This window comes from Mobula birostris, chromosome 1 (assembly GCF_030028105.1).
Source record: "Mobula birostris isolate sMobBir1 chromosome 1, sMobBir1.hap1, whole genome shotgun sequence".
Classification (NCBI taxonomy): domain Eukaryota; kingdom Metazoa; phylum Chordata; class Chondrichthyes; order Myliobatiformes; family Myliobatidae; genus Mobula; species Mobula birostris.
Genome location: NC_092370.1, coordinates 216,086,147 through 216,112,832, shown reverse-complemented (window position 1 = coordinate 216,112,832; position 26,686 = coordinate 216,086,147). Strand labels below are relative to the sequence as shown.

The 26,686-nt window shown below is 40.2% G+C and overlaps 2 protein-coding genes across 5 annotated transcripts in view; one reads left to right on the top strand and one right to left on the bottom strand.

Moving 5' to 3' along the window:
* ttc8 (tetratricopeptide repeat domain 8) overlaps positions 1-22,969 on the bottom strand; it is a 36,817-nt gene extending 13,848 nt beyond the window's left edge. For both annotated transcript variants that reach the window (XM_072271232.1, XM_072271238.1), the window contains exons 1-5: positions 22,401-22,969; positions 21,979-22,073; positions 21,664-21,899; positions 2,098-2,218; positions 637-700 (exon numbers count right to left, since the gene is read on the bottom strand). In XM_072271232.1, coding sequence (XP_072127333.1) covers positions 637-700; positions 2,098-2,218; positions 21,664-21,777 — 299 coding nt within the window. In that variant the 5' untranslated portion in view covers positions 21,778-21,899; positions 21,979-22,073; positions 22,401-22,969. The remainder of the gene's footprint in view (positions 1-636; positions 701-2,097; positions 2,219-21,663; positions 21,900-21,978; positions 22,074-22,400) is intronic.
* A 392-nt stretch (positions 22,970-23,361) lies between these two features.
* The window catches only part of LOC140212749 (echinoderm microtubule-associated protein-like 5), a 184,679-nt gene continuing 181,354 nt past the window's right edge, over positions 23,362-26,686 (top strand). For all 3 annotated transcript variants that reach the window (XR_011882479.1, XM_072283948.1, XM_072238144.1), the window contains exon 1: positions 23,362-23,586. Coding sequence is in view for 2 of the 3 variants with exons in the window: in XM_072283948.1 (XP_072140049.1) it covers positions 23,390-23,586 (197 nt within the window). In the remaining variant the exon portion in view is untranslated. The remainder of the gene's footprint in view (positions 23,587-26,686) is intronic.

The following is a 26,686-nucleotide window of genomic DNA, read 5'->3' as shown; positions in this document are numbered from 1 at the left end:
TAAGTGGTTGGATGTGCAAGTATACTCCTTACTTACAGTATTGTTTTAAAAAGGCTTTTTTTAAAAAAAGGCTTTGGCACTTAGGGTGTCTAGTCAGTGTAATGTTATTGCCAGATGATAAAATAAAAGTCTTGGACTTGGGTAAAAACAGCACATTATAATGGCAACAGATTATGCATTCTATTTTTGGGGAAAAAGAAATTTTACAGTTTGGATAGCTTTGCATTCTGAGATATCTTGATAAGCCCTTGTATAAATCAGACACCAAGCTGACCAAACTAAACAAGGACTAAGCATAATTTTATTCAAATATTATTATCTTATACTACTGCAGTAACTGCACTTCAAGTTCTTTTTAAAACTATAGCTCTTTGGTAAAAGTATATATAGTTAATGGTCCTATATAAATAAATTATTCTTTCCTTCCTTCTAGCAGGATGCAAAGCCCTAGGTAAGTTTTCCACTTTTGTAAACTAAAGGATTTTAGAAGCTATCTGAAATTTCACTCTAGCTGAGCTTAGCCATTGCATTGCACAGCGCACACAAATTCAAAACAGAACTTTTCCTGCTTTGTGTAATTTGTTATCACCATATGTAACCAAGTTATCAAGGGAATCCATAGTTCAACTAGAATACCTGACAGCCAGGCTAGGACCTCCTCCTTGATTGACTCCAGGGAGTTTTAAAGAGGTTCCAGGTCCTGAAAGTAAAACAAATATACTTCAGAGATATCTGTAAAAATCAGTTCAAAAATCCCAATACTGTTTCATCAGCTGTTGTAGGTAAATTGCATCTTTATACATAGTGACAAAATTAAAAAAGGTGACTTTTGTACACAGACTCAATAGATTCTGCAGATGCTCAAAGTCTTGATGAAGGGTCTCAGCCCAAAACATCAACTCTTCGTTTCCCTTCAGAGTTGGTGTCTGGCTTGCTGAGGTTCTCATTTTAGTACACTACTGATTACAAATACATCAAACCAATGCAAATATGTTAAAGGCAGTAAAGTATGAACAATGAATATTTTTAACTTGTAAAAGAAAGAGGTATCATATCCTATTTGAGAAACTTGACTACCTAAGTTGGGACATCTGTGTATGATGCCCTCCAGGTAAAGTGGTCAAGCAATAGATTGCAAATGTTTTTTTAAAATATATAATGCTAGACAAGCCATTTCCCACCCATGTCTGCTTCACAACTTTGCCAGATCAATTCAATATCAATTCTTTTATCATACTTACTCCACGGCTTCTTGTGGTAAATATTTACATTTTTTCCCACATAAATCCCTCTGTTGAGGGATCGTCAACAAGGTCCACACGGGTTTCCTTATTTATTCTTCTACCTCCTCTATTAAATTGTCATTGAGTTTACTGTCATGTGCTACAGTAGGATGAGGCACATGTACTGTGAAAAACTTGCAGCACTTTCATAAGCTGAATTGCATTGGTCTACATCAAACACTACCTATGGTAAATTACTTCATGTCCAGCAGTTTTATCCAATGAATTTTCTCATTGTTTTTCTCATTTTCAGTAATAATTTTAAATTGATAAGTCCTCACAATAACATTTAAACAAAAAAAAATCCCTTATTTACATGTTTTTAAAAAATTGCTTCAGTAGAATCTTCAATCTTCTTTCAAAATAGTGGTAGCTTACCTCTAATCAGACTTAGGGATCAGTACTTTGGTGTTTTAAGTTGTTTTTACAATATAATAGTAATTCAAAATTGAGCACAGCATTACATTTCTGTATGACAATCAGTGTCAAGGAAAGTCCAGAATGATTTTCAAATAGATTTGTTCATCATTCAAAGAAATCTACAGATGGGTTCTGTTCCTCCATTATCTTTCTTTTCAATTCCCCTATTGTGTGTACTCTCCCACTCCTTTCATTTCACCTCAAAAGAATCATCTTACACTTCATTTAAATTGATTACATATTTTGCTAATCTGTTGTTTTTCTTCTAAATGAGTTTAAGTCTGATTCACTGCTTGCCAAATATCCTATATATTGCCATCTGTAAGTTTCAGTCCTAAGATCTGATTGAACGTTTTAAAAAGTTATCAGCTAAGCTGGTTACTGAAGTACTTACGGGCAATTTGTGCAATAGCACTATCATCCAGCATTACTTCAGCTATTCCTTCTTGATCTACGTCTACCTCATCCACATACACCATCTCTGTTAAGGCTCGTGTTTTCAAGCTCCATGCCGCCTACAGAATAAATAAATATCCATTTCAGGATTATGATTACAACTTGACATCAAATTGGAATTAGAGAAACAAAGCTTGTATAGGATAGGGGAGCAGATAAGGGACCAGAGACTTCCTAATCAGCGGCAAAAGAATGACTTACCTCTGACATAGAACCAATCATGTCCCTTCCGCAAGGACCAGTGTCATGAAACCACTGGAATGTAACTAAATTGTCCAAATAATCAATCAGACAGACGGCAGACCAGAAAGTAAACATGTTTTCATTTTTAGAACATTTTATAGCCAGTATGTCAAGTATGTTGATTAAGATAATCAGAAATCTTGTAAAGAATCTTCCAGAATATTTTCAAAGCCATATCTTCTAAGATTTTTAAGAGAATGAGATTCCACAAAACATTCACTGCTATAAATGTTAGAATCATGGCTTAGTATGCAAATAAAATTTCAGTTATGTTTTATTCAGTAAATCAGAACACCTACAGTGTTTTACAGCAAGAATAGTGGGCAAATATAGTAGTTCTAGTCATTCACTGATTCAAAGATAACAATAATCCACAGTCTGTGAAGGAAAAATGAATTTTGATCTTTTCACATATATTCAAAAACTGCTGCCAGATATCCTCCAATATCAGTATACACAGCCAGCCTCACTATTTTTCTCACAGCAAACCCCTGATTATTGAGAGAATAGGCGAAGCTTCTGCATAATGCTTCTACATAACAGAAACAATGAGGCTCTGATTGCTATAATTTGTAGTCCAGAAACAAAGCTTTTTTGCTGGTGGGGAAGGGGGGTCGTTGCTTTACTGCTGCTTATGTGTGGGAGAGGGGAGCTGGGGGGGTCTTTGGGGTTCTAACATTGAACATTTCTTTATGTGTCTGATTTCATAAATAAGATAACACCTCACTTTTTTGGATATTATGTTGATAATAAAAGCAGGTGTTACTGAAGAACTTTGACTGCTGTATACAAGTTGTTTGAGGATGAGCCAGTAGAATAGATAAGTGAAAAGCAATGGAAGTGGTATATTTGAATCTTGAGAAGGCTTTTATGGACCCAATGTAGTTAGAAACACACAGAATTAGGGATTTTGTTCTGAAATTAATTGCAAATTGATTATTGGAGAGAAAACAAGCCAGCAATGAACAAATCTTATTCAGGTTGGCAGACTGTAATTAGTGGAGAACTTGAGGAGTTGATGCTTAGGGCCCAGCTATTCACAGTCTGCATCAACAATTTGACTGAGGAGCAGGTCGTTATATTTTCCAATTTTGCTCTTGATAAGAAAAAACTCAATGGGATTAAGAGTAGAAAGGAAGCTGTAAAGAGGTTTCAAGGCAAATACACAAGCCGCTTGAATGAACATCTTGAGAGAGGGAAGAAAATTTGGAAAAATATGGAGTTAAATGTATTGGTGGACAAAATAGAAACCAGAATATTTGGGCAAGTCAGGGTTCTCATGAACGTTAGAGAATATCTGGTCAACAAAGGGATTTAGAGAAAGAAAGACTGGGAGAAAATTGAAATAAAAACTAGAAGATGAGGTTTGTTAGAGAGTTGAATGCTGTTTTAATTTACAAGCCCACTCTAATCTATCTCTCTATAGCTCCCTCAGTGTTAAAATGAGACCCAAAATAATTAAGCTAAAGCACTTCATTTACTGTTTGGGCATGTTGTAGCCTTCCAAACTCAATACCCAATCTATTTTTTACTTCTGAAGTGTAGAAAAGATCACTTGGTGAACATTGTGTATACCACAGTAAATTGGAACAAGTCTTTATCAATAGCTGTCTCATTTGAAATAACTGCTTGGGACACTGGATAGAGGGAAGTGAAGAGGTGAAAGTACAGGTGTGGTATTTCTTGCTGTTGCATAGGAGAGTGCAATAAGTCCTTCCTCCACTGGACCATTTGAAAGCCTTCTTCTCAATGCATTTACTAAATAAAACTAGCAATAATACTTACTAAATCTTCAATACTTATTTCCCATGGCATCAATACAACAGCTGACTGAAGTAAATTTTGGTTAAGGAAAAAAAGTTCAAAGGTTTATTTTATTGGCAAAGTATGCATTTACAATACAACTCTGATATCCGTCTTCTCCAGATAGCCATGAAATACAGAAAAACCATGGGAATTGTTGAAAAGAAAAGCCATCACCTCCCCCAACACAAAAAAGAAAAAGAAACAAAATTTGCAAACCCTAATACCACTGCCCCCCTCCTTCACACAAAAAAACTAAGGAATCGCCCAGACCCACAAAACCCAAAAGCCCCAACCCCCTCCCTAAGTGACGATAACATCAAAACCCAGCCCGTTCCCTCATCGAAATAAAAGCGACGATAGCATCAAATTCCCAGCCCCTCCTCACTGAAAAGAACAGCAACAATAGCATCAAAACCCCCAGCCCCCGTCTCACAAACAGGAACAGATTTGCCCACATAGAAAAACACCAACAGGATAATCAGACCCCAAATCCCCAACTTATCCCTCGCATAAAAAGTAACATATCACACACCACCAATCAGCAACAAGAAAGAAAAGCACCAAAAACTTAAGGAAATCACTAATCACACAAATCTCAGAATATCGAAAACATCTTTCTGTCAGCTTTCAAGGAGTGTGGCTGCACCAACTCAGTCCTTCCATGAAGAACGACTGCCACGCCAGGTCCGAACGCAAATGCTGCCGACCCAGCCACTGAGCCCGTGGTCTCTGTTCAGATCAACTGCTGACCTCCTCCGCATTCACCTCAATGCTTCAATCCTCCTCGCCACTTCGCGATGTCGTCGTTCATGACCCCACGTCCTGTCTCTGGTCTTTTCCACGAGTTAGCTTGTGGCCTCAATAATTTTCAGGTCCCCATCTCTGGTCCTCTCCACGAGGCAGCTCTCCAGCCACAGCAGAGCACTAGATCATTCGATCGAATTTCAAACTGCACGTCACAGGTACATGGCATTAACACAATCCAGTCAAAAAAAAAAAACAAGCAGCAGACATACACAAAGTGAAAGAATCGAAGAGGTTGGCTATCCAGAAGATGTCGTCCAAAGAATTGTTGTTCACTGGTGCCATCTTGACCGGAGGTCAAGCACATTAAAGAATGGTGCAAAACAGGGTCAGAAATGGCCAGGAAATAAGTTGGATGCAATGCAAAACATTTTCAAAACAAAACCAAAAATCTTTTACTTCAAAGAAAACCTTCCTCAATGAGCAATGCTTGAGCTTGTCCACTATTATTCATCAAGTGTATACTTAACTGATTTTCAGAATCACTTATTATTTCCAAACCAAAAGATTTTTATTTTGCAAGGATTTCATAGCTACAGGACGAAGGAAAAATGTGGGAAAGGATGTTGGGGAATCTAGTTTTGTGAGATTTATTTTTACCTCAGTTAGAATGGTTTTAATTTCACTTTCCTTGGCAAGCATGAAAAAGAAATTCAACAAATATCACTCTAAATATTACATAGAACTGTTATAATACAGCACAATTAATTATCATATGAGATGAAAATTCAATATCTTTTCCTCATAGGATATTGCAAACCACTAATTAGTATTTTTTGCCTTGCCCACAAGTTATTGTGCCTAGTAGCAGGTTATGATTGTTATAAGATACTCATCGGATCTTACCCATACAAGAGGGTAGTGGTGAGAGGTTTTTTTATTCTGGATAGAGGTTTGCAGAGTTGGTGAGTAAATCTGTAGATAACACAACACTGTAGCATTGTGAGTTACATGGACGATTGCCAAAGAATACAGCAACAGATATATCAGCTGCAAATATCAGCAGATAAGTGACAGATGAAGTTTAATGGTTACACCACATTTAGAGTACTGTGTTCAATTCTGGTTACCTCATTATAGGAAGGATATGACTTTGGAGAGGGTGGCAGAAGTGGTTAAGCAGGATGTTGTGTGGTTTGCTGGGCACATGCTATGAGCAGAGATTGGACATGCTGGGCCTATTTCTCTAGAGCAGCGGAGGTCAAAAGGAGATTTGATAGTAGCTTATAGGGGCATAGATAAACTGCCAGTATCTTTTTCCTAGGACAGGAATGTCTGATATTAGAGGACATATATTTGTAAGGCGGGGGGGGGGAGTACAAAGGAGATGTGATGTTTTTAAAACACAGAGAAGTGGGGACCTGGAATGCACTGCCAGGAGTGGTGATATGAGAGGCAGACAGAAATATTTAAGAAACTCTTGATAGACACGTGAACATGCAGAGAAGGGAAGGATATGGTCAATGTACAGGTAAGAGGGATTAGATTAATGCGAAGTCATCGGTTGAATTACTTTGGCACACCATCTTGAGCCATAGGGCCTGTCCTGTACTGTATTATTCCATATTGAATTATGATCATGTGAAGAGGCTCAAAAGACCAACTGACAATTTCAGGCTTGTTATTTGTTCATATTGCAACAATCATCTATTGAAGTAAATAGATGGGGAGGCATTATGAATATACTTGCCATTGTTCTAAATAGCTTAATAATGACAAGGACGCAGAACGCTACCTTAAGGCTGTCAACGAATTTCCCAAAACTACATTTTTATAACACAATAAAGCTGAATACATGAGCAAAAGGACCTAAGGGTGACATTGATTAACGTAAAAATCTCTCTAAGATACATAAGGACCACATGGCCAAAGTCTCACATTATCACCAACCAACGGCTGGAGTATATTCTAGTTTTGAGCAAGGAGTTGCAAATGTATATACCGAGACTCTTCTTCAGGACTGAGAAGGAGAAAGATGCTAGAATAAAAAGTGGGGGGAGGGGAAGAATAGTTGGAAGATGATAGGTGAAGCCAGTTGGGTGGGAAAGGTCAAGGTCTAGAGAAGAAGGAATCTGATAGGAGAGCAGAGTGGACCATAGGAGAAAGGGAAGGAGGAGAGGACCCACCCAGGGGAAAGTGATAGGCAGGTGAGAAGAGGTACAAGGTCAGAATGCGGAATAGAGAAAGGGGATGGAATTTTTTTTAACTAGAGAGAGAAATCAATATTCATGCCATCAGGTTGGAGCCTACTCAGACAGAATATAAGGTGTTGCTCCACCACCCTGAAGGAGGCCTCATCTTGTCACAAGAGGAGGCCATGGGGCGACATGTTGCAATTGGAATTAACATGTTTGGCCACCAGGAAGTTCCACTTATGGCGGATGGAACAGGTATGCTCGACAAAACATTTCAGAATTATTGAAAATCCCAAAAATTACATTTATCAACTTGAAGGTACTTAGTAGAATGCTTGACAGCAAATGGCATCAGTGCATATGATTTCACAGAGACAAGGCTAACCTCAGACTCCCTGGATATGATTATCATACCAGAGGGCTTTTCAATTTACTGGACAGAGAAGACTGCTGAATCGGAGAAGGCAAAAGCTGGGGTCTGTATTTCTTTATAAACTCTTTGTGATGCTCAGGCACAGCAGTCTGTCACACTCTTGTTCCCCTGACATGGAACATCTAAAGATTAAATGCCAACCATTCTACTTACCAAGAGAGTTTTCCTCCGTGATCCTGACCACAGTTTACGTACCACTAAAGGCCAATGTTAAACAAGTACTCAATGTATTGAGTATGGCGATCAGCAAACAAAAACAACCTGCTCCAATGCCTTTTAAATCATTGCTGAGGACTTCAATCAGGCTTGTTTGAAGAAACCTCCGCCCAGTTATCATCAAAGTGTCACCTGTAACACAACCTGAACCACTCAAGAACTGTAATGCTACAATTACAAATGCCTACCATTCAATTCCTAGACTGCATTTCAGAAAATCTGATCACCTGGTTGTCCTCCTCCTACCTGCATACAGGCAGAAGCTAAAAAAGCAAGACTCCAGAGGTAAGGACAACAAAGGGGTGGTTGCAGTAGGCAGAGGAACAACTATGGGATTGCTTTGAATTGGTGGACTGGGCTTTGTTCAAGGACTCAGAGAATCTGTATGAATATGCCACAGCTCTCACAGACTTTATAAAAACAGTCGTAGATGAGTGTGATCCCACAAAATCATTCAGTCTTCCTCAACCATGATGAACTATGAGATCCACAATCTGCTGAGGACCAGATCAGTGGCATTCAGATCTGGCAACCAAATAAAACACAGGAAGTCCAGGTACGACCTCTGGAAAGCCATTTTATATGGAAAGTGGCAATTCCAAACCAAACTTCACTCACTAAAGGATGTTCCGATGATCGTCTCTCCACAAAATCATTCAGTGTGTTCCTTAGAGGACCATGACTCGATGAACAATGAGATCCATAATCTGCTGGCGGCCAGGTCAATGGTGTTCTGGTCTGGTGACCAAGTAAGATACAAGTGGTCCAGGTACAATCTCCAGAAAGCCATCTCATATATGAAGTGACAATTTGAGCACTGAATGATGCACGACAGCTGTGGCAGGGCTTGAATGCTATCACCTCCTACAAAGTGAAACCAAGCAACACAGGTGATGACAAAGTTTTGTTCCCAGATGAGTTCAACCCAGTTAATGCTCGCTTTGACCATCAAAACATGGAGGCACCTTCATGAACCCCCACATCCCCTGATGACCATATCATTTCAGTTTCTGAGGCCAATGTGTGAGTTTCCTTCAGGAGGGTGAACACATAAGGGTGAGCTTCGAACAGAGCTCAATCAGAAAGATCTGAAGCCTGAGAAGACAATTGAGTAGAAAAGGCAGCAATTCACAGCATTAACCAAAAGAGCTTTGAGCAATGTTTGGGATTGATTGGCAAGAACAGATTAAAGAAAGACAGGGCAAGTGGAGCGAACATTGTTGGAGTGGTCAGAGCTAGAGTGCGGATTTTGAGGCTTCAGCTCTTCAGTAGGAGAATGCAAAAAAAGCTGTAGGTATAAGGTTCAACCTCCTCCCCTCCCCACAATTTATTGTTCTTCTTTCTTTATATTTGCTCAGTTAGAACAATAGAGGGACCAGGCAGGATAGTGGAATGCTGCTCTTGTGTGAAATGGGAAGGCAGGGAAACCTCCAGTGTCCCTGTTGACACCGTTGCATGTCTCAAGTTTCTAAAAGACCACCTGGATGTTCTACAATGCTTCTGGGACAATGTTCTATGGACAGATGAGACAAATATATATTGTTATGTTTGGAGGAAAAAGGGCACCGCACACTAACACCAAAACCTCATCCCAACTGTGAAGCATGGTGGAAGGAGCATCATGGTTTGGGGCTGCTTTGCTTCCTCAGGGCCTGAACAGCTTGCAATTGTCGAGGGAACAATGAATTCAAAATTGTATCAAGACATTTTACTGGAGAATGTCAGGGTAGTAGTCTGTCAGCTGAAGCTTAATAGAAGTTGGCTAATGCAACAAGACAATGATCTGAAAGACAAGAGTATATCAATAGAATGGATTAAAAAGAAGAAAATTCATGTCTTGGAACGGCTACATCAAGGTCCTGACCTTAGTCCTATAGGAATGTTGTGGAAGGACCTGAAGCAAGCAGTTCATGCAAGGGAGCCCACTGACATCCCACAGCTGAAGCAGTTTTGTAAGGAGGAATGGCCTAAAATTCCTCCAAGCCGACGTGCAGGACTGATCAACAGTTAAGGAAAACATTTGGACATTTAGTTAACAACAGGAATTCTGCAGATGCTGGAAATTCAAGCAACACACATCAAAGTTGCTGGTGAACGCAGCAGGCCAGGCAGCATCTGTAGGAAGAGGTGCAGTCAACGTTTCAGGCTGAGACCCTTCGTCAGGAGACCCGACACAGACTGGGAGACCGCTTTGCTGAACATCTACGCTCTGTCCACCAGAGAAAGCAGGATCTCCCAGTGGCCACACATTTTAATTCCACATCCCATTCCCATTCTGACATGTCTATCCACGGCCTCCTCTACTGTAAAGATGAAGCCACACTCAGGTTGGAGGAACAACACCTTATATTCCGTCTGGGTAGCCTCCAACCTGATGGCATGAATATCGACTTCTCTAACTTCCGCTAATGCCCCACCTCCCCCTCGTACCCCGTCTGTTACTTATTTTTATACACACATTCTTTCTCTCACTCTCCTTTTTGTCCCTCTGAATATACCCGTTGCCCATCCTCTGGGTCCCCCCCCCCCTTGTCTTTCTTCCCGGACCTCCTGTCCCATGATCCTCTCATATCCCTTTTGCCTATCACCTGTCCAGCTCTTGGCTCCATCCCTCCCCCTCCTGTCTTCTCCTATCATTTTGGATCTCCCCCTCCCCCTCCAACTTTCAAATCCCTTACTCACTCTTCCTTCAGTTAGTCCTGACGAAGGGTCTCGGCCTGAAACGTCGACTGCACCTCTTCCTACAGATGCTGCCTGGTCTGCTGCGTTCACCAGCAACTTTGATGGACATTTAGTTAGTTATTGCTGTACTGTGGGGGGTGGGGGGGGGGCGGTGTCACACCAGTTACTGAAAGCAAAGGTCCACATACTTTTTCCAAAAAATACATGTAATATTTCTCAATGAAAAAATGCACAAGTATTATGTTTTTGTGTTATTTATCTAATTGGATTCTCTTCATCTAGTTTTAGGACTTACATGAAGATCTGATCACATTTTAGGCCATTTCTATGGAAAAATAGAGAAAATTCGACAGGGTTCAAAAACTTTCTAGCGCCACTCGGCCCAAAACGTTGACTGAACGTTCTTCCATAGATGCTGCCTGGCCTGCTGAGATCCTCCAGCATTTTGTGTGTGTTGCTTGGATTTCCAACATCTGCAGATTTTCTCATTTGCCACTGGATAGAGAGGTAGCTACACCCAAGCTGCAGGATACAGGAAGCTGGGTGACAGTCAGCAAGGGGAAAGGGATTAAGAAGCCAGTGCAGAGTACCCCTGTGGCCATCCCCTCAACAACAGGTATATCACTTTGGATGCTGTTGTGACGGAGGGGAGGTGGGTGGGAGATGGCAGGACGACCCAGCAGAGGAAAATCACAGCAGTCAAGTCTCTGGCACCTGAGTCTGACATTACGATTCAGAAGAGAAGGGGGGAGAAGAGTCGAGCTGTGGTGATGCAGGATTCATTAGTTAGGGGAACAGAAAGGCAGGTCTGTAGACAAGAACAAGATACCCGGATGGTATGTTGTCTCCCGGGCGCCAGGGTCCAGGACATCTCAGATTGAGTCCTCAGTATTCATAAGTGAGAGGGTGAACAGAGTCATAGTCCACGTAGGTGCCAATGACATGGGTAGGATGAGTGACGAGGTTCTGCAAGGGGAGTTCAGGGAGTTAGGTGCTAAGTCAAAGGGCAGGACCTCCAGAGTTGTGATCTCAGAATTGCCAATTGTGTCACTTGCTAGTGAGCCAGAAATAGGAAGATTATACAACTTAACACATGGCTAAGGAATTGGTGTAAGAGGTAGGGCGTAAGATTTTTGGACCATTGGATCCTCCTCCAGTGAAGGTGGGTCTTGTTAAAACTAGAGTTGCAAGGGGAGGTTGTGGACAGATGTTGTTAAGACCTCAGATAGGAACCAAAAAGTTGATCAAGGTGTAACTAATGTCCTGAGGTGAATATATTTCAATGCAAGAAGTATCCCAGAAAAGGCAGATGAGCTCAGGCATAGATCAACACCTGGAATTATGAGATTGTAGCCATTAGTGAGACCTTGGTTGCAGGAGGGGGAGGACCAGCAGCTCAATATTCCGGGGTTCAGATGCAACACAGTGGGAGGGACTAAAGGAGGAAGGGTGGCATTAATAGTCAGGGAAAATGTCACAGCAGTGCTCAGTCAGGACAGACTGGAGAACTCGTCTAGTGAGGTGTTATGGGTGGAACTGAGAAATAAGAAAGGTATGACCATGTTAACGGGGCTATATTACAGACCACCCAACAGTCCGAGGGATTTAGAGGAACAAATTTGCAGAGAGATCACAGACAGCTGCAAGAAGCATAAGGTTGTTATGGTAGGTGATTTTAACTTTCCACATATTGACTGGGACTCTCAAACTGTAAAAGGACTAGATAGTATAGAATTTGTCAAATATATTCGGGAAAGTTTCCTTAATCAGTATATAGAAGTCCCAATATGAGACTGTGCGATACTTGATTTACTATTAGGGAATGAGACAGAGCAAGTGACAGAGGTTTGCGTAGGGGAACACTTTGCATCTCAGAATCAAAATCAGCTTTATTATCATGGCATGTGACATGAAATTTGTTAACTTAGCAGCAGCAGTTCAATGCAATACATAATCTAGCAGAGAGAAAAAAAAATAAAAAAAATAATAAACAAACAAGTAAATCAATTACATATGTTGAATAGAATAAAAAATGTGCAAAAACAGTAATACGGTATATAAAAAAAAAGTGAGGTAGTGTTCAAAATTTCAATGTCCATTTAGCAATCAGATGGCAGAGGGGAAGAAGCTGTTCTTGAATCGCTGAGTGTGTGCCTTCAGGCTTCCGTACCTGCTTCCTGATGGTAACTGTGAGAAAAGGGAATGCTCTGGGTGCTGGAGGTCCTAAATAATGGACACTGTCTTTCTGAAAAACCGCTCTCTGAAGATGTCCTGGGTTCTTTGTCGGCTAGTGCTCAAGATGGAGCTGACTAGATTTACAACCTTCTGCAGCTTCTTTCGGTCCTGTACAGTAGCCCCTCCACACCAGACAGTGATGCAGCCTGTCAAAATGCTCTCCACAGTACAACTTTAGAAGTTTTTGAGTGTATTTGTTGACATGCCTAATCTCTTCAAACTCCTAATAAAGTATAGCTGCTGTCTTGCCTTCTTTATAACTACATCAATATGTTGGGACCAGATTAGATCCTCAGAGATCTTGACACCCAGGAACTTGAAGCTGCTCACTCTCTCCACTTCTGATCCCTCTATGAGGATCCCTCTCATGATCACAATGCCATTAATCAAAGGAGGTATGCAAAAAGATAGGTCTGGTCCATGGGTTGAGATTCTAAATTGGAGAAAGGCCAATTTTCAGGGCATCAGAAAGGATCTGGCAAGTGTGGATTCTGAGTGGCTCTTTTCTGGCAAAAGTGTACTTGGAAAGTGGGAGGCCTTCAAAAGTGAAATTTTGAGAATACAAAGCTAATAAATGCCTGTCGGAATAAAAAGTAAAGAAAACAGGTGTAAGGAACCTTCATTTTCAAGCGGTATTGAGGCCCTGGTTAAGAAAACAAAGGAGGTGCACAGAAACTATAGGAACAAATGGGGTGCTTATAGAGTATAAGAAATGCAAGAGAACATTGGGAGGTCTAAAAGAAGGCATGAGGTTGCCCTAGCAGACAAGGTGAAGGAGTATCCTAAGGGATTCTACAGATGTTAAGAGCAAGAAGATTGCAAGAGACAAAATTGATCCTCTGGAAGATCAGAAAGATAATCTATGTGCAGAGCCAAAAGAGATGGGGGAGATTTTAAATAAATTTTTTGCATCTTTATTTATTTAAGAGATGGACACAGTCTATAGACGTGAGGCATCAACTTCATGGACCCTATACGGATTACAGAGGTGGTGGTGTTTGCTGTTCTGAAGCAAATAAGGGTGGATAAATCCCCAGGGACTGACAAGGTGTTCCCTCGGACCCTGCGGGAGACAAATAGCCCATGTTGTTCTCAAGAAATTATATGCTGGTGAGCCTGACATCAGTAGTGGGAAAGTTATTGGAAGGTATTCTGAGGGACCGGATATATAAGTATTTGGATAGACATGGACTGATTAAGGATAGTCAGCATGGCTTCCTGCCTGGTAGGTCATGTCTAACTAATCCTGTCCAGTATTCGAGTAAGTTATCAGGAAAGTTGATGAAGACAAGGCAGTGGATGTTATCTACATGGCCTTTAGTAAGACACTTGACAAGGTCCCACATGGGAGGTTGGTCAAGAAGGTTCAGTCACTCAGTATTCAAGATGAGTTAGTAAATTGGTCTAGAAATTCGCTTTGTGGGAGAGGCCAGAAAGTAGTAGTAGATGGTTGCCTCTCCAACTGGAGGCCTGTAACCAGTGGCGTGCCGCAGAAATCAGTGTTGGGTCTGTTGTTGTTTGTCATCTATATCGATGATCTGGATGATAATGTGGTTAACTGGATCAGCAAATTTGCAGATGATACTGAGATGGGGGTGTAGTGGATGGTGAGGAATGCTATCATAGATTGCAGCAGGATCTAGTCCAGCTGGAAAAATGGCAGATGGAATTTAATGCAGACAAGTGTGAGGTGATGCACTTTGGTAGGACCAACCAGGATAGGTCTTACAGAGCGAACGGTAGGTCACTGAGGAGTGTGGTAGAACAAAGGGATTTGGTCCATAACTTATTGAAAGTGGCATCACTGGTAAATGGAGTCGCAAAGAAAGCTTTTGGTACATTGGCCTTCTAAATCAATTTATAGGAGATGGAATGTTATGCTGAAGTTGTACAAAACATTAGTGAGTCCTAATTTGGAGTATTGTGTGCAGTTCTGGCCTCCTACCTCCAGGAAAGATGTAAATAAGGTTGAAGGAGTACAGAGAAAATTTACAAAGATGTTGCTAGGTCTGGAGTTATAAGGAAAGATTGAATAGGTTAGGTCTTTATTCCTTGAACCGTAGAAGATTGAGAGGACATTTGATAGAGGTATACAAAATTATGAGGGGTATAGATAGGGTAAATGCAAGCAGGCTTTTTCTACTGAAGTTGGGTGGGACTCCAACCAGAGGCCATGAGTTAAGGGTGAAAGAAAAAATGTTTAAGGGAAACATGAAGGGAAACTTCTTTACTCAGAGGGTTGTGAGAGTATGGAACGAGCTGCTAGCACAAGTGGTGCATGCAAGCTCGACTTCAACATTAAACAGAAGTTTAGATAGTAGGGAATGGTGGGCTATGGTCCCTGTACTGGTTGATGGGAGTGGGCAAAATGGTTCAGAATGGACTAGATGGGCCAAAGGGCCTGGTTCTGCACTGTACTTTCCTATAATTCTATGGAAAGCATCCTGCCCAGATTTGGTACCTGGCTGAGTCCTAAAGACCCGTACTAATCAACTGGCAAGAGTCTTTACTGTTATCTTTAACCTTTCACTTTGGCCGCCTGGGATACCCATCTGCTTCAAGCAAGTTTCAATTATAAGGGTGCCTAAAAAGAATGTGGTAACCTGTCTCAATGACTATCATTCAGTAGCACTTGCATCCATTGTGATTAAGTGCTTTGAGAGGATAATGATGAAACACATTAACTTCTGCCTGTGAAACAACTTGGATCTGTTTCAATTTGCTGACTGTCACAACAGGTCAACTGCAGATGCCATTTCATTGGCTCTTTACTCAAACCTAGAACATCTGGAGAGTGAAGATGCATACATCAGTGTGCTCCTCATTAACTACAGCTCAGTATTCAATACCATCATTTCTCCAAAACTAATATATAAGCTCCAAGACCAAGGCCTCAACACCTTCTTGTGCAACTGGATCCTTGACCAGTTGGTTCAGGTTAGCAACAAAACTTCCTCCGCAATTACCATCAGCGCAGGTGCACCATAAGGCTGTGTGCTTAGCCCCTGTTCTCCTCACTTTATACTTATGACTTTGAAGCTAAGCACAGCTCCAATGCCATATTTAAGTTTGCTGACAACACCGCTTTCGTTGGCCGAATCAAAGGTGGTGATAGATCGGCAAGACCAAGGATCTGATTATTGACTACAGGAGGAGGAAACCAGAGGTCTATGAGCCAGTCATCATTGGAGGATCAGAAACTTCAAATTCCTCAGTTTTTGAGGATCTGTCCTGCAACCAGCACCTAAATGTCATTACAAGGAAAGCATGGCAGCACCTCTGCTTTCTTAGAAGTTTGCTAAGATTTGATATGTCATTTGGCACGGTGGCATTATGGTAGCACACCGCTTTACTGTACCAGTGACCCAGGTTCAACTCCAGCCACTGCCTGTAAGGAATTTTTGTACATTCTCCCTGTGACCGCAAGGGTTTCCTCAGGGTGTTCCAGTTTTCTCTCATAATCCAAAGACCTAGCGGTTGGTAGGTTAATTTGTAAATTGTCCCATGATTAGGTTAGGACCTCATTAAAAAAGTAAAAACTTCAACAAAATTATATAATGTGTGGTGGGAAGCATATTGACTGGTTGTATCACAGCCTGGTTTGGATACACGAATGCCCCTAAATAGAAATACCGACAAATAATAGTGGATATTACCCAGTCCATCATGGATAAAGCCCTCCCCACCATTGAGCACCTCTACATGGAGCACAATTGCAGGAAAGCAACATCCGTCTTCAAGAAGTCCCACCTTCCAGGCCTTATTGCTGCTGTCACCAAGAAGGGGGTACAGAAGCCTCAAGACCCATAGTTTCAGATTCAGTACCAGTTATTACCTGTCAACCATCAGGCTCTTGAAACAGTGGGCAAGATTTCATGCACCCAGTCACTGAACTGTTCCCACAATCTTTGGATTCACTTTCAATGACTCGTCAATATTCTCAATATTTATTGCTCTCTTTGTATTTACAGTTTGTAATCTTTTGCACATTGGTGTTTGTCTTGTTGGGTGCAGTCTTTCATTGATTCTATAGTGTTTCTTTGTATTTACTCTGAATGCCTGCAAGAAAATGAATCTCAGGGTTGTATATCATGACATATACTGTCTGTATAGTGCCTTTCAAAAGTATTTCACCCCCCCCCCAGTAATTTTCATGGATTTAATTTGACTTTTTTAACACTGATCAACAGAAAAAGATTTCTGTGTCAAAGTGAAAACAGATCTCTATAAAGTGACCTAAATGAATTACATATATAAAACAAAGTAATCAATTGTGTAAGTATTCATCCCCATAATAATTTTCATAAATTATTTTCAGATATTTCAACAAACAGTATTAATTGCTATGTCATGAGAATAAAGATATATCTGTTTTGTAACATTTATCAATAATTTTGGGATTAGTTTAAAATTTTAGTTTTCTTGCAGTATTCTCTCTATAAATGCTAGAGTTGTAGAGTTAAGACCTTTTGGTCCACCATGTCTGTGCATACCTCTTTTAAAGTCCAAAGCAAATTTATTATCAAATTACAGCTCCTACAAAAAGTATTCACCCCCCCCCCCGCCGGTAGTTTTCATGTTTTATTGTTTTACATAATTGAATCACCACTGATTTAATTTTTTTTAAAACACTGATCAGCGGAAAAAGACACTATCGCGTCAATGTGAAAACAGATCCCGACAAAGTGACTTAAGTTAATTACAAATATAAAGCACAAAATAATTGATTGCATAAGTATTCATCCCCTTTAATATGACACCCCAAATCATCACCGGTGCAGCCAAATGGTTTTAGAAGTCACATAATTAGTTAAATGGAGATCTGTTTTTGGAGACCTGTGTGCAGTCAAGGTGTTTCAATTGAATGTAGTAAAACCACACCTGTATCTGGAGGGTCCAACTGCTGGTGAGTCAGTATCCTGGCAAAAACTACACCATGAAGACAAAAGAACATTCCAAGCAAATCTGTGAAAAGGTTATTGAAAAGCACAATCAAAGGATACAAGAAAATATCCAAGTTACTGAATATCCCTTGGAGTACAGTTAAGTCAATCATCAAGAAATGGAAAGAATATGGCACAGCTGTAAATTTGCCTAGAGCAGGCCACCCTCAAAAACTGAGTGACTGTGCAAGAGGAGGACTAGTGAGGGAGGCCACCAAGATTCAGTGGCTGAAATGGGAAGGACTGTGCATACAACAGTTGCCTGGGTGCTTCACCAGTCACAGCTTTATAGGAGAGTGGCAAAGAGAAAGGTACTGTAGAAAAAAACAACTCACATGAAATCTCAGCTAGAGTTTGCCAGAAGGCATGTGGGAGACTTTGAAGTCAGCTGGAAGAAGGTTCTATGCTCTGATGAAACCAAAATTGAGCTTTTTGGCCATCAGAGTAAATGCTATGTTTGGCATAAGCCAAACATTGCACACCATTTAAAAAAAAAATACCTACCATAAAGTAAAGTGGTGGCTGCATCATGCTATGGGGATGCTTCACTGCAGCATGCCCTGGAAGACTTGTGAAGGTAGAGGGTAAAATGAATATAGCAAAATACAGGGAGATCCTGGAGGAAACCCTGATACAGTCTGCAAGAGAACTGCAACTTGGGAGAAGATTTGTTTACTAGCCAAACAACGACCCCAAGCATAAAGCCAAACCTACACCAGAATAGCTTAAAAACAAATTTAATGTCCTAGAATGTCCAAGTCAGAGCCCAGATCTCAATCCAATTGAGAATTCGTGGCTGGACTTGAAAAGGGCTGTTCACTCACGACCCCCATGCAATCTGACAGAGCTCGAGCAGATTCATAAAGAGGAATGGGGAAAATTTGCAGTGTCCAGATATGCAAAGCTGATAGAGACCTATCCACACAGACTCAAGGCTGTAATTGCTGCCAAAGGTGCATCTGCTAAATACTGACTTGAAGGGGGCAAGTAATTATGCAATCAATCATTTTGTGTTTAATAATTGTCATAAATTTATACCAATTTGTAGAAATTTGTTTTCCCTTTGACACCAAAGATAATTTTCTGTTGATCAGTGTCAAAAAAAGCCAAATTAAATCCACTGTGATTCAATGTTGTAAAACAATAAAGCATGAAAACTTCCAAGGAAGGTGAATACTTTTTTATAGGCACTATGAGTCAAACTTCCTAATGTCAGCCCTAAACCTTTCATTATATAGAAACTTTACTATTGTTGTATTGCTGATACCTACATCCATGTAATATTCTAGATTTTCTTTTACTACCTAACATTTCTCAAAGGTAACTCCCAAATGGTTCTTTGTGAGGTTGAAGCCCAGACCTCCTTCCAGTAATTTCTTAAAGCTCAGTTTCCACTCAACAATCACTTTATTTGTTTCATTAACCCCTTATTAAACATAACTCCACTATTCCCCTGCATCTCTTCCAATTTCCACACTGTTACTTCATGCTCATTGGGGAATTACCTGTAATCCTCTTCCCATTTCTTATCTTCATGCAACACTTCAAAAGAAGTGGCTATGTCTTCTGCTGCCAAGCCACCAAGCTCAAGAATCCCATCTTTTAATTTCTTAATTTCTCTTCCTTCCTCTATGACACTCATTTAGAAACCACCACAGCCCAACACTCCGAACAAGCTTTCAGCTTCCTGAGAGGTGTGGCCTGATACCTTTCTGTACAAATTGGTGCTAAATTTGTTCCCTAACAATTCAAAAATCAGTCAAAAGTGAAAGTAAAATTTATTATCAGAGTACATACATGTCACCACGTACAACCCTGAGATTATTTTTCCTTGAACCCCTTTTGGGTATCCTGCTACAAAAGATGCCACAAATTTTCTCTTCCCTTTTAAAAAAAAACACTGTTGAAAGATGTCAATGGTCTACAATGGTAAATGTTTAAAATCTAATTTCTCTAATTTCCTTTAGCTAAATTATTCCTCATACCTCTGAAATCTGAAATTAGTTTAGAACTCCAATTTCCAACTTCAGCGTGTTACCCTAAAGCTCACTGTACCATTCTATTAAACCACCAATTACTTCTCCATCATTCCCATTCCAAAGGATCACTGACTATGAGATTATGAATTAACCCTGTCTCAATACATTGAAATAATCCAATATTCCCATTTGCTTATGAGATATTACCAGGAAATTCTCCTGAACACAATATACCAAGTGATTTTCTAGAATTCTTATGCCAACTTTATCAAGGTATCTAAAACATCATGGTGCTCTAGAAGAACATTTCCCGCCAATTCTATAGAGAAAATGCCAGGAACACTACGAATCCAACAACACACACAAAATGCTGGAGGAACTCAGAAGGCCAGGCAGCATTTATGGGAAAAAAAAAGTAAGTCAATGTTTTGGGCCGAGACCTTTCGGCAGGAATGGAGAAAAAGAAGATGAGTAGATTGAAAAGGTGGGGGGGGGAGGGGAGAAGAGAAACATAAGGTGATAGGCAAAACTGGGACGAGGAGGGATACAGTTAAGAGCTGGGAAGGTGATTGGTGAAAGAGATACAGGGCTGGAGAAGGGAGTGTCCGATAGGAGAGAATAGAAGGCCATGGAAGAAAGGAAAGGGAGAAGGAGCACCAGAGGGAGGCGACGGGTGGGCAAGGAGATAAAGTGAGAGAGGGAAAAAGAGATGGGGAATGGTGAAGGGGGGGGAGGGTCTTTACCGTAAGTTCTAAAAATCGATGTTCATGCCATCCAGTTGGAGGATACCCAGATGGAATACAAGGTTTGTTCCTCCAACCTGAGTGATATTTCAATGCTTCAAGTCAAAAACCTTAATCATAACATTGTTCTTTTCTGGTGAGTATTGTAGAATTTTTCTCCTTTTTGCTCAATCTTCCAGGATCTGAAGTTTATTTTTAGTAAAAAAAAATGCTTTGATTAGATACCAATTACTGTTCTTGAACAATGTTATATGAAATTAGCCAACTATATCTACTTTAACAAATCAATTTATTGTAGATTTAGTCTGACTTTTAAAAACATTGCCCTATCTATAAACTAAAAATAACACAGCCTTAACCTAAAAACTATACTTCCAAAGTTCATAGTCAATATAGTTAACTGCCTGTAAAAAGGCATGGCAAATCACCCAGTTCAGGGCAATTAGAAATAAGCATTTTCTCTTTGTTTTGACCTTTTCAAGAAATGCCAACAGCCTGTGAATAAATAAATTAAAACATATTTTCATCTTTTCAAGATTGCCTCTTTATTCAGAAATTAGGCATTGAATTGACAATACTCAACAATTCCATGACTTTCAAGTTCAGCAGAGGAATAAAATTCAAGTCATTCCATTCATTACCCTAACCAATTGCCATGTAATGACTGTATACTTACATTAAGAAAGTGATTTATTAAGAAAAACATTTTAATAACTTATGAAATACAACATAGTACAAGTGAGAATTAAACATACAAAGGAATAAATTGGAGAAATAATTGATTTCTAAAAGTTATAAAATTTGAGTAACTGACCTTTAACAAAATAATTACTTGCACAAAGTATAATGTTTAAATTAGTGACTAACCCAAACAGTTTAAATTAGATAATTTTTAATTTGAGGATGTTATCGTTACTTCGCAAAGGAATAGCAGCACCGTGTAAGCATAACATGACCGCTTCATAAGTGACAATTGATACGTGTTACTTAACAGAACAACGGTCAGTGTGTATACTACTTAGAAGGCGAATGAAGGATAGAAATTTATAATCTGATCGTCCATTTGTAAGGAGACGTCTGTAAAAAGTTGAGATTCTTGTATAAAACGACATATCGTTGTATTTCAAATAATTGCTACGCAGGAAACACTTGAAATTCCTGAATGTTAATCGATCAGCTGTACTTGCGCGCAACTTTCGAAATATCGATTACAGAAACAGAAAATATTCTTTGCTGTGAATTATAAAGCAATCCTGAATCACAACAAACGGTGGTCTCTCTCTACCTGGTCATACGCGTTTTCCTCCAGGAGCTGCGTACAGATATCAGCGCACAACTGGAACTTTCGCCTCCTGAAATAACTCCAGGCCAAGAACATGGGATCCATATCGAAACCCATCTTAATCCGACAGAATCGCTACCTCAGACAGCGGGACCGAATGGCGGCCGGTGCGTTCCTGCCGTCACTCCCAGCAACGCATCCTTGGGTCTTCACAGCTGCCATGGTGTCCCCGCAACCGCCTGACAAACAAGCAAAGAGTAAGTGCAGTGCCATCCGTGAGAAAATATGGTCATCGTGATAAATCACGCGATAACTTACCCCTTTTGCTTCATAATTATATCTCAGTCGTTGGCAACAAAAGAAACATAGTCATGCTTACGACCTTCAGCTGCTTTTGTTTGCTGCCAATCATCCTGTCAAGAAACAATGATCATTCATTAACCTAAGCTGTACACATTTGCACGATGTATTTTAAAATAAATATCAACAAAAATGTAATATTATCGATTAGTAGCACAATTGTTCAAGTAATATTACTTTCAAGCATCAATGTTAAGATACGTTTTATAAATAGCCATGGTTATATAACGACCAGAGGAACTATCTTTCAGCATCACCGTGTTCTTTTCCAATATACAGTATTTTGTGGTAATTTAGGGTTAATATGATGTTTTAGCAACGAAAGAAAATAAATCCTGTATGTTATAAGTTTTGCATATGCTGGAAGTCCACACACGCACCTCTGAAGGAACTCAGCAGATTAGGTAACATCTTTGGAAATGAATAAACAGTTGACGTTTCAAGCCGCGACCCTTCTTCAGAACTGGATGTAGAAATATTACTTCTGGGTTCAAATGCACGAATGCAAATTGTAAGCTTTTAAAATGTTAAACAGATTCTTCAACAGCTAATGACATCAAAAGGCAAAAATAGCAAAGTCAAACTAGAAATCTGAAATGGGAACGGTGAAAACATTAAAGAAATCGGGTATTGACTCCAGAGGAAACGGCATTAACACCCTGAACACGAGAAAGTCTGCAGGTGCTGGAAATCCAATGCAACACACATACAAAATGCTGTAGGAACTCAGCAAGTCAGGCAGCATCTATGGAAATGAATCGCGAGTCGACGTTCCCTTAGTCTGAACTAGGCTATAAATATCAAAAGTCGACCTTTTCTCCGAAATATTATAGTCCAACAGGCTACTTTCGATTTTCAGAATTTTCTCACTTAGCTTCAGATTTCAAGATCCATAATGATTGCCAAGTTAAACGCTGTGCTAATAGCCAAATCCTATTTCCTACAACCTCCCGCCTTACTTTACGAATGGCAAGCGACTCACGCAGCCGAATACATGATGTCAAGGATGATTGACACGACGGTTCAAGTCCCCATTGGTCAAGAGCGACGTCCGTCTGACGGGCGCTGAGCCTCCGTGTGGGCCGGCCCGGGCGGGCGCGCAGGCGCGGAGGGTGGAGGTGTTAAAGCGGTTCGCTCACCTGTGGACGCCGGGGGTTTGTAGTTGTGTTGGACGGAGGGCTGGTAGCACGCGGCTCTCGGTGTTTGCGGGCGTGGGGAAGAAATGCATGACAGCTGTTGAATACCGCTGTAGTCAGCTCGGTCAGCTGCGAGCGAGGGAAGGAGGGAGGACGGCCAAGGTTGGGAAGAGGAGATCATCGCGTGCCGAGTTGAGGACAGCGCTTTGCTTTGGGAGTGGGAGGTGTCCGATATGGCCGATGGAGCGGCACCCAATTGTCATCTACGGCTGGAGTGGGTCTACGGCTACCGGGGACACCAGTGCCGAAACAACCTCTACTATACTGCTTCCAAGGAAATCGTTTATTTCGTTGCAGGTGTTGGGGTGGTTTATAACACACGGGAGCATAAACAAAAATTCTTTCTGGGTCATAACGATGATGTAATCAGGTATTTTACTTTTATTTTAAAATTACAGTTAAACACCGAGGTCAATCTCTTATTAAATAAATGTCGTTTATCTTGATAATGCGCGCTGGTTGCTCCCGGTTCCCGTTATTTGGTTGTATGTATTGGTAGGTGAAATGCGCCCTTGAGTCTAAATCTGGCAAGTTACTTTCGGCAAAAAAAACGCTTCATACACGCTCAGAATTCAAGTTGACTCTTATTTGAAACCAAACAGAATGTTAATACTCCGCTTCCTCCTTAATCTTATGAAAGTGATCGGAAAGAAGTCTTTAATAAAGGCACGGTGTAATTTAATGTCAGCTGAAATATTTTAATTGGATTTCTCCCATTCCGCATAAATACAACTAATTTGAATGAAGTTATACAAATTAAAAGGGCACAGTTTTGCGATTATTCGCTGCAATTATTGAAACAAAATGAGAACATCGCAATCGATTGAATAGTTTGGTCCATATTGCAAATGAAGATTATCGTAAGGCCTATAAAACATTCAAACTTATTATTGCTGGGTGTTTCAAGTGATTAGAACCTATATTTAAGCTCTAGCGTGTATGTATTTTGTAACATTTTTATGTCTATTGATAGCGATAGTTTATTTTAAACATGTGGAATTGAAATCATTAAGTTAAAGAAAACCTTCACTGGAACGGTAACCAATAGTAAAGAAAACCTTTGCTTTAACGCAAGCTGTTAGCTGAACGTCAGGTGATGCTGTTTTATACATGCGGGTGGTTTGTATTACTGGAGCGTTTCAGAACCCGAACCGCGGAACCCAAACCTTTGTTTAATAAATGAGTGGACTGTATTTCCTCCTGAAGCTGTAGTGTGGTTAGACAGAAAATTTACGACATGTATAATTGATCGGATTTTTCTTTTAAATTCTGTGGTGCATGGATATCTTTGTGTGAAAGGTTGGTTCGGAATCCCAATTATAAAGGTTGAATCATAAACAACAGATGGACTGCCATTTACTGTGAAGGGTTTATCCGTTCAAATCGTTTCTGGAAAAAATTTTTGGATAGGTGATGAATAATGTTATGTTTTGAGTATCATTGAAAATCTATTTCTTATTATAATTGTATAAAAGTATGAACTTCCAGGCAAACTATCTAATCAGTATTAGTACATCCTGGCTTAATTTATTAAATTAATTTTGGGCATAAGAAACAGATGGCATGGATATATACGGGCAGGCTAAAGACAGGTAAATTACAAGGGTGTAATTTTATCTGAAGGATATAAATGCCATACTGAATTATATAATTGAAGCTTGAAGAGGATGAAATCACCAAATCACCCTGATACCTATCCTACCTTTTTGAACTTGGTTCTGCCATTAATTTTGAATTTTTTTGAAAGTTCTACGTCTATTATTGCCCCACCCCTTTGCAAATGCCTGTCAAACCAATTGCCACCTTAATACCAGTTAATTATGAGGATTGGATAAGGTAGGCATAGAAAATGTTTCTGCTGTGGGGAATCCAAAAGAATGTTTTGATCCAAGGTTCTTTTAGAAGTTAGGCAAGAAGCATAAAACTTGTTGCTTCATAATCATTTTATCAAGAGCTGATAGAACAGGGGAAAGTTGACAGTGCTAGAGATCTATTAGTGAAGAGAAAGTTAAGATTTAAGGACTTAAAAAGATTAAACTGACAGTGCTTTGTGTTTGGCTGTTTTGTAACAATGGAGATGAGGACAATTTCATTCAAATCATAGATGAGAACTAACTAATGAAATAGCACTTATTCAATACTGCAGGATAAAGAAGCTTCCAGAGCTTTCCAGAATTATATTTTGTATGACCACTTGAGGCATATTAAACTTGTGTATACATGTAAGAATTGCCTAAAATATAAGCAGATAATTGTTAAACTGCAAAGTAAATATTCAATTAAATAATCTAATTCTTATCTAAGAATTAAATGGACAGATCCAACACAACTTTCTGCAGCTTTTTCCAATCCTGTGCAGTTGCCCCTCCATTCCAGGCAGTTAGAATGTTCTCCATAGTACACGTGTAAAAAGTTTAGTGTCTCTGGTGATATACCAAGTATCCTCAATCTGCTAATGAAATATAGCCACTGCCATGCCTTCTTTGTAATTGCATCAGTATGTTGGGCCCAGGATAGATCTTCAGAGATGTTGATACCCAAGAACTTGAAACTGCTCACCCTTGCCACTGCTGATCCCTCAATGAGAATTGGTGTGTGCTCCCTTACTTCCCCTTCCTGAAGTCCAAAATCAATTCCTTGGTCTTACTGACCTTGAGTGCAAGGTTGTTGTTGCGACACCACTCAGGCAGATGATCTGTCTTGCTCCTGTACAATTCCTCATCACCATCTGAAATTCTGCCAATAATAGGTCTGTCATCAATAAATATATAGAGGGTTCTGTCATCAGTAAATATATAGAGGGTATTGGAACTATGCCTAGCCACATAGTCGTGGCTGCAGAGAGAATAGAGTAGTGGGTTAAGTTGGCAACCTTGATATGCTCCAGTGTTGATTGTCAGCAAGGAGGAAATGTTATTTTTGATCCACACTGACTGTAATCTCCCTGTGAGGAAGTCTAGGATCTGGTTGCTGAGGAAGGTATGGAGGCCCACGTTTTGGAGCTTGTTGATTAGAACTGAAGATATGATTGTGTTGAACCTGAGATGGAATCAATAAACAGCAGCCTGATGTAAGTGTTGTTATTGTCCAGGTAATCGAAGTCTGAGTGGTGATCCAGTGAGATTGCACCTTTTTTAGACCTATTGAGATGATAATCAAGTTGCATGGGTCCTGGTCCTTGGGCAGGAGTTGATTCTAGCCATGACCAACCTCTTAAAGCACTTCATAATAGATGTGAGTGCAACTGGGTGATGGTCATTGAGGCATCTCGCCCTGCTCTTCTTGGGTACTGGTATGATTGTTGCCCTTTTGAAGGAGGTTGGAAGCACCAACTGCAGCAGTGAGAGAGAGAGTGACTTTGAACACTCCCACCAACTGGTTGGCACAGTTTTTCAGTGCCCTACCAGGTACATCATTAGGACCTGACACCTTACGAGGGTTCACCTTCTTGAAAGATGTTCTGATGTCAA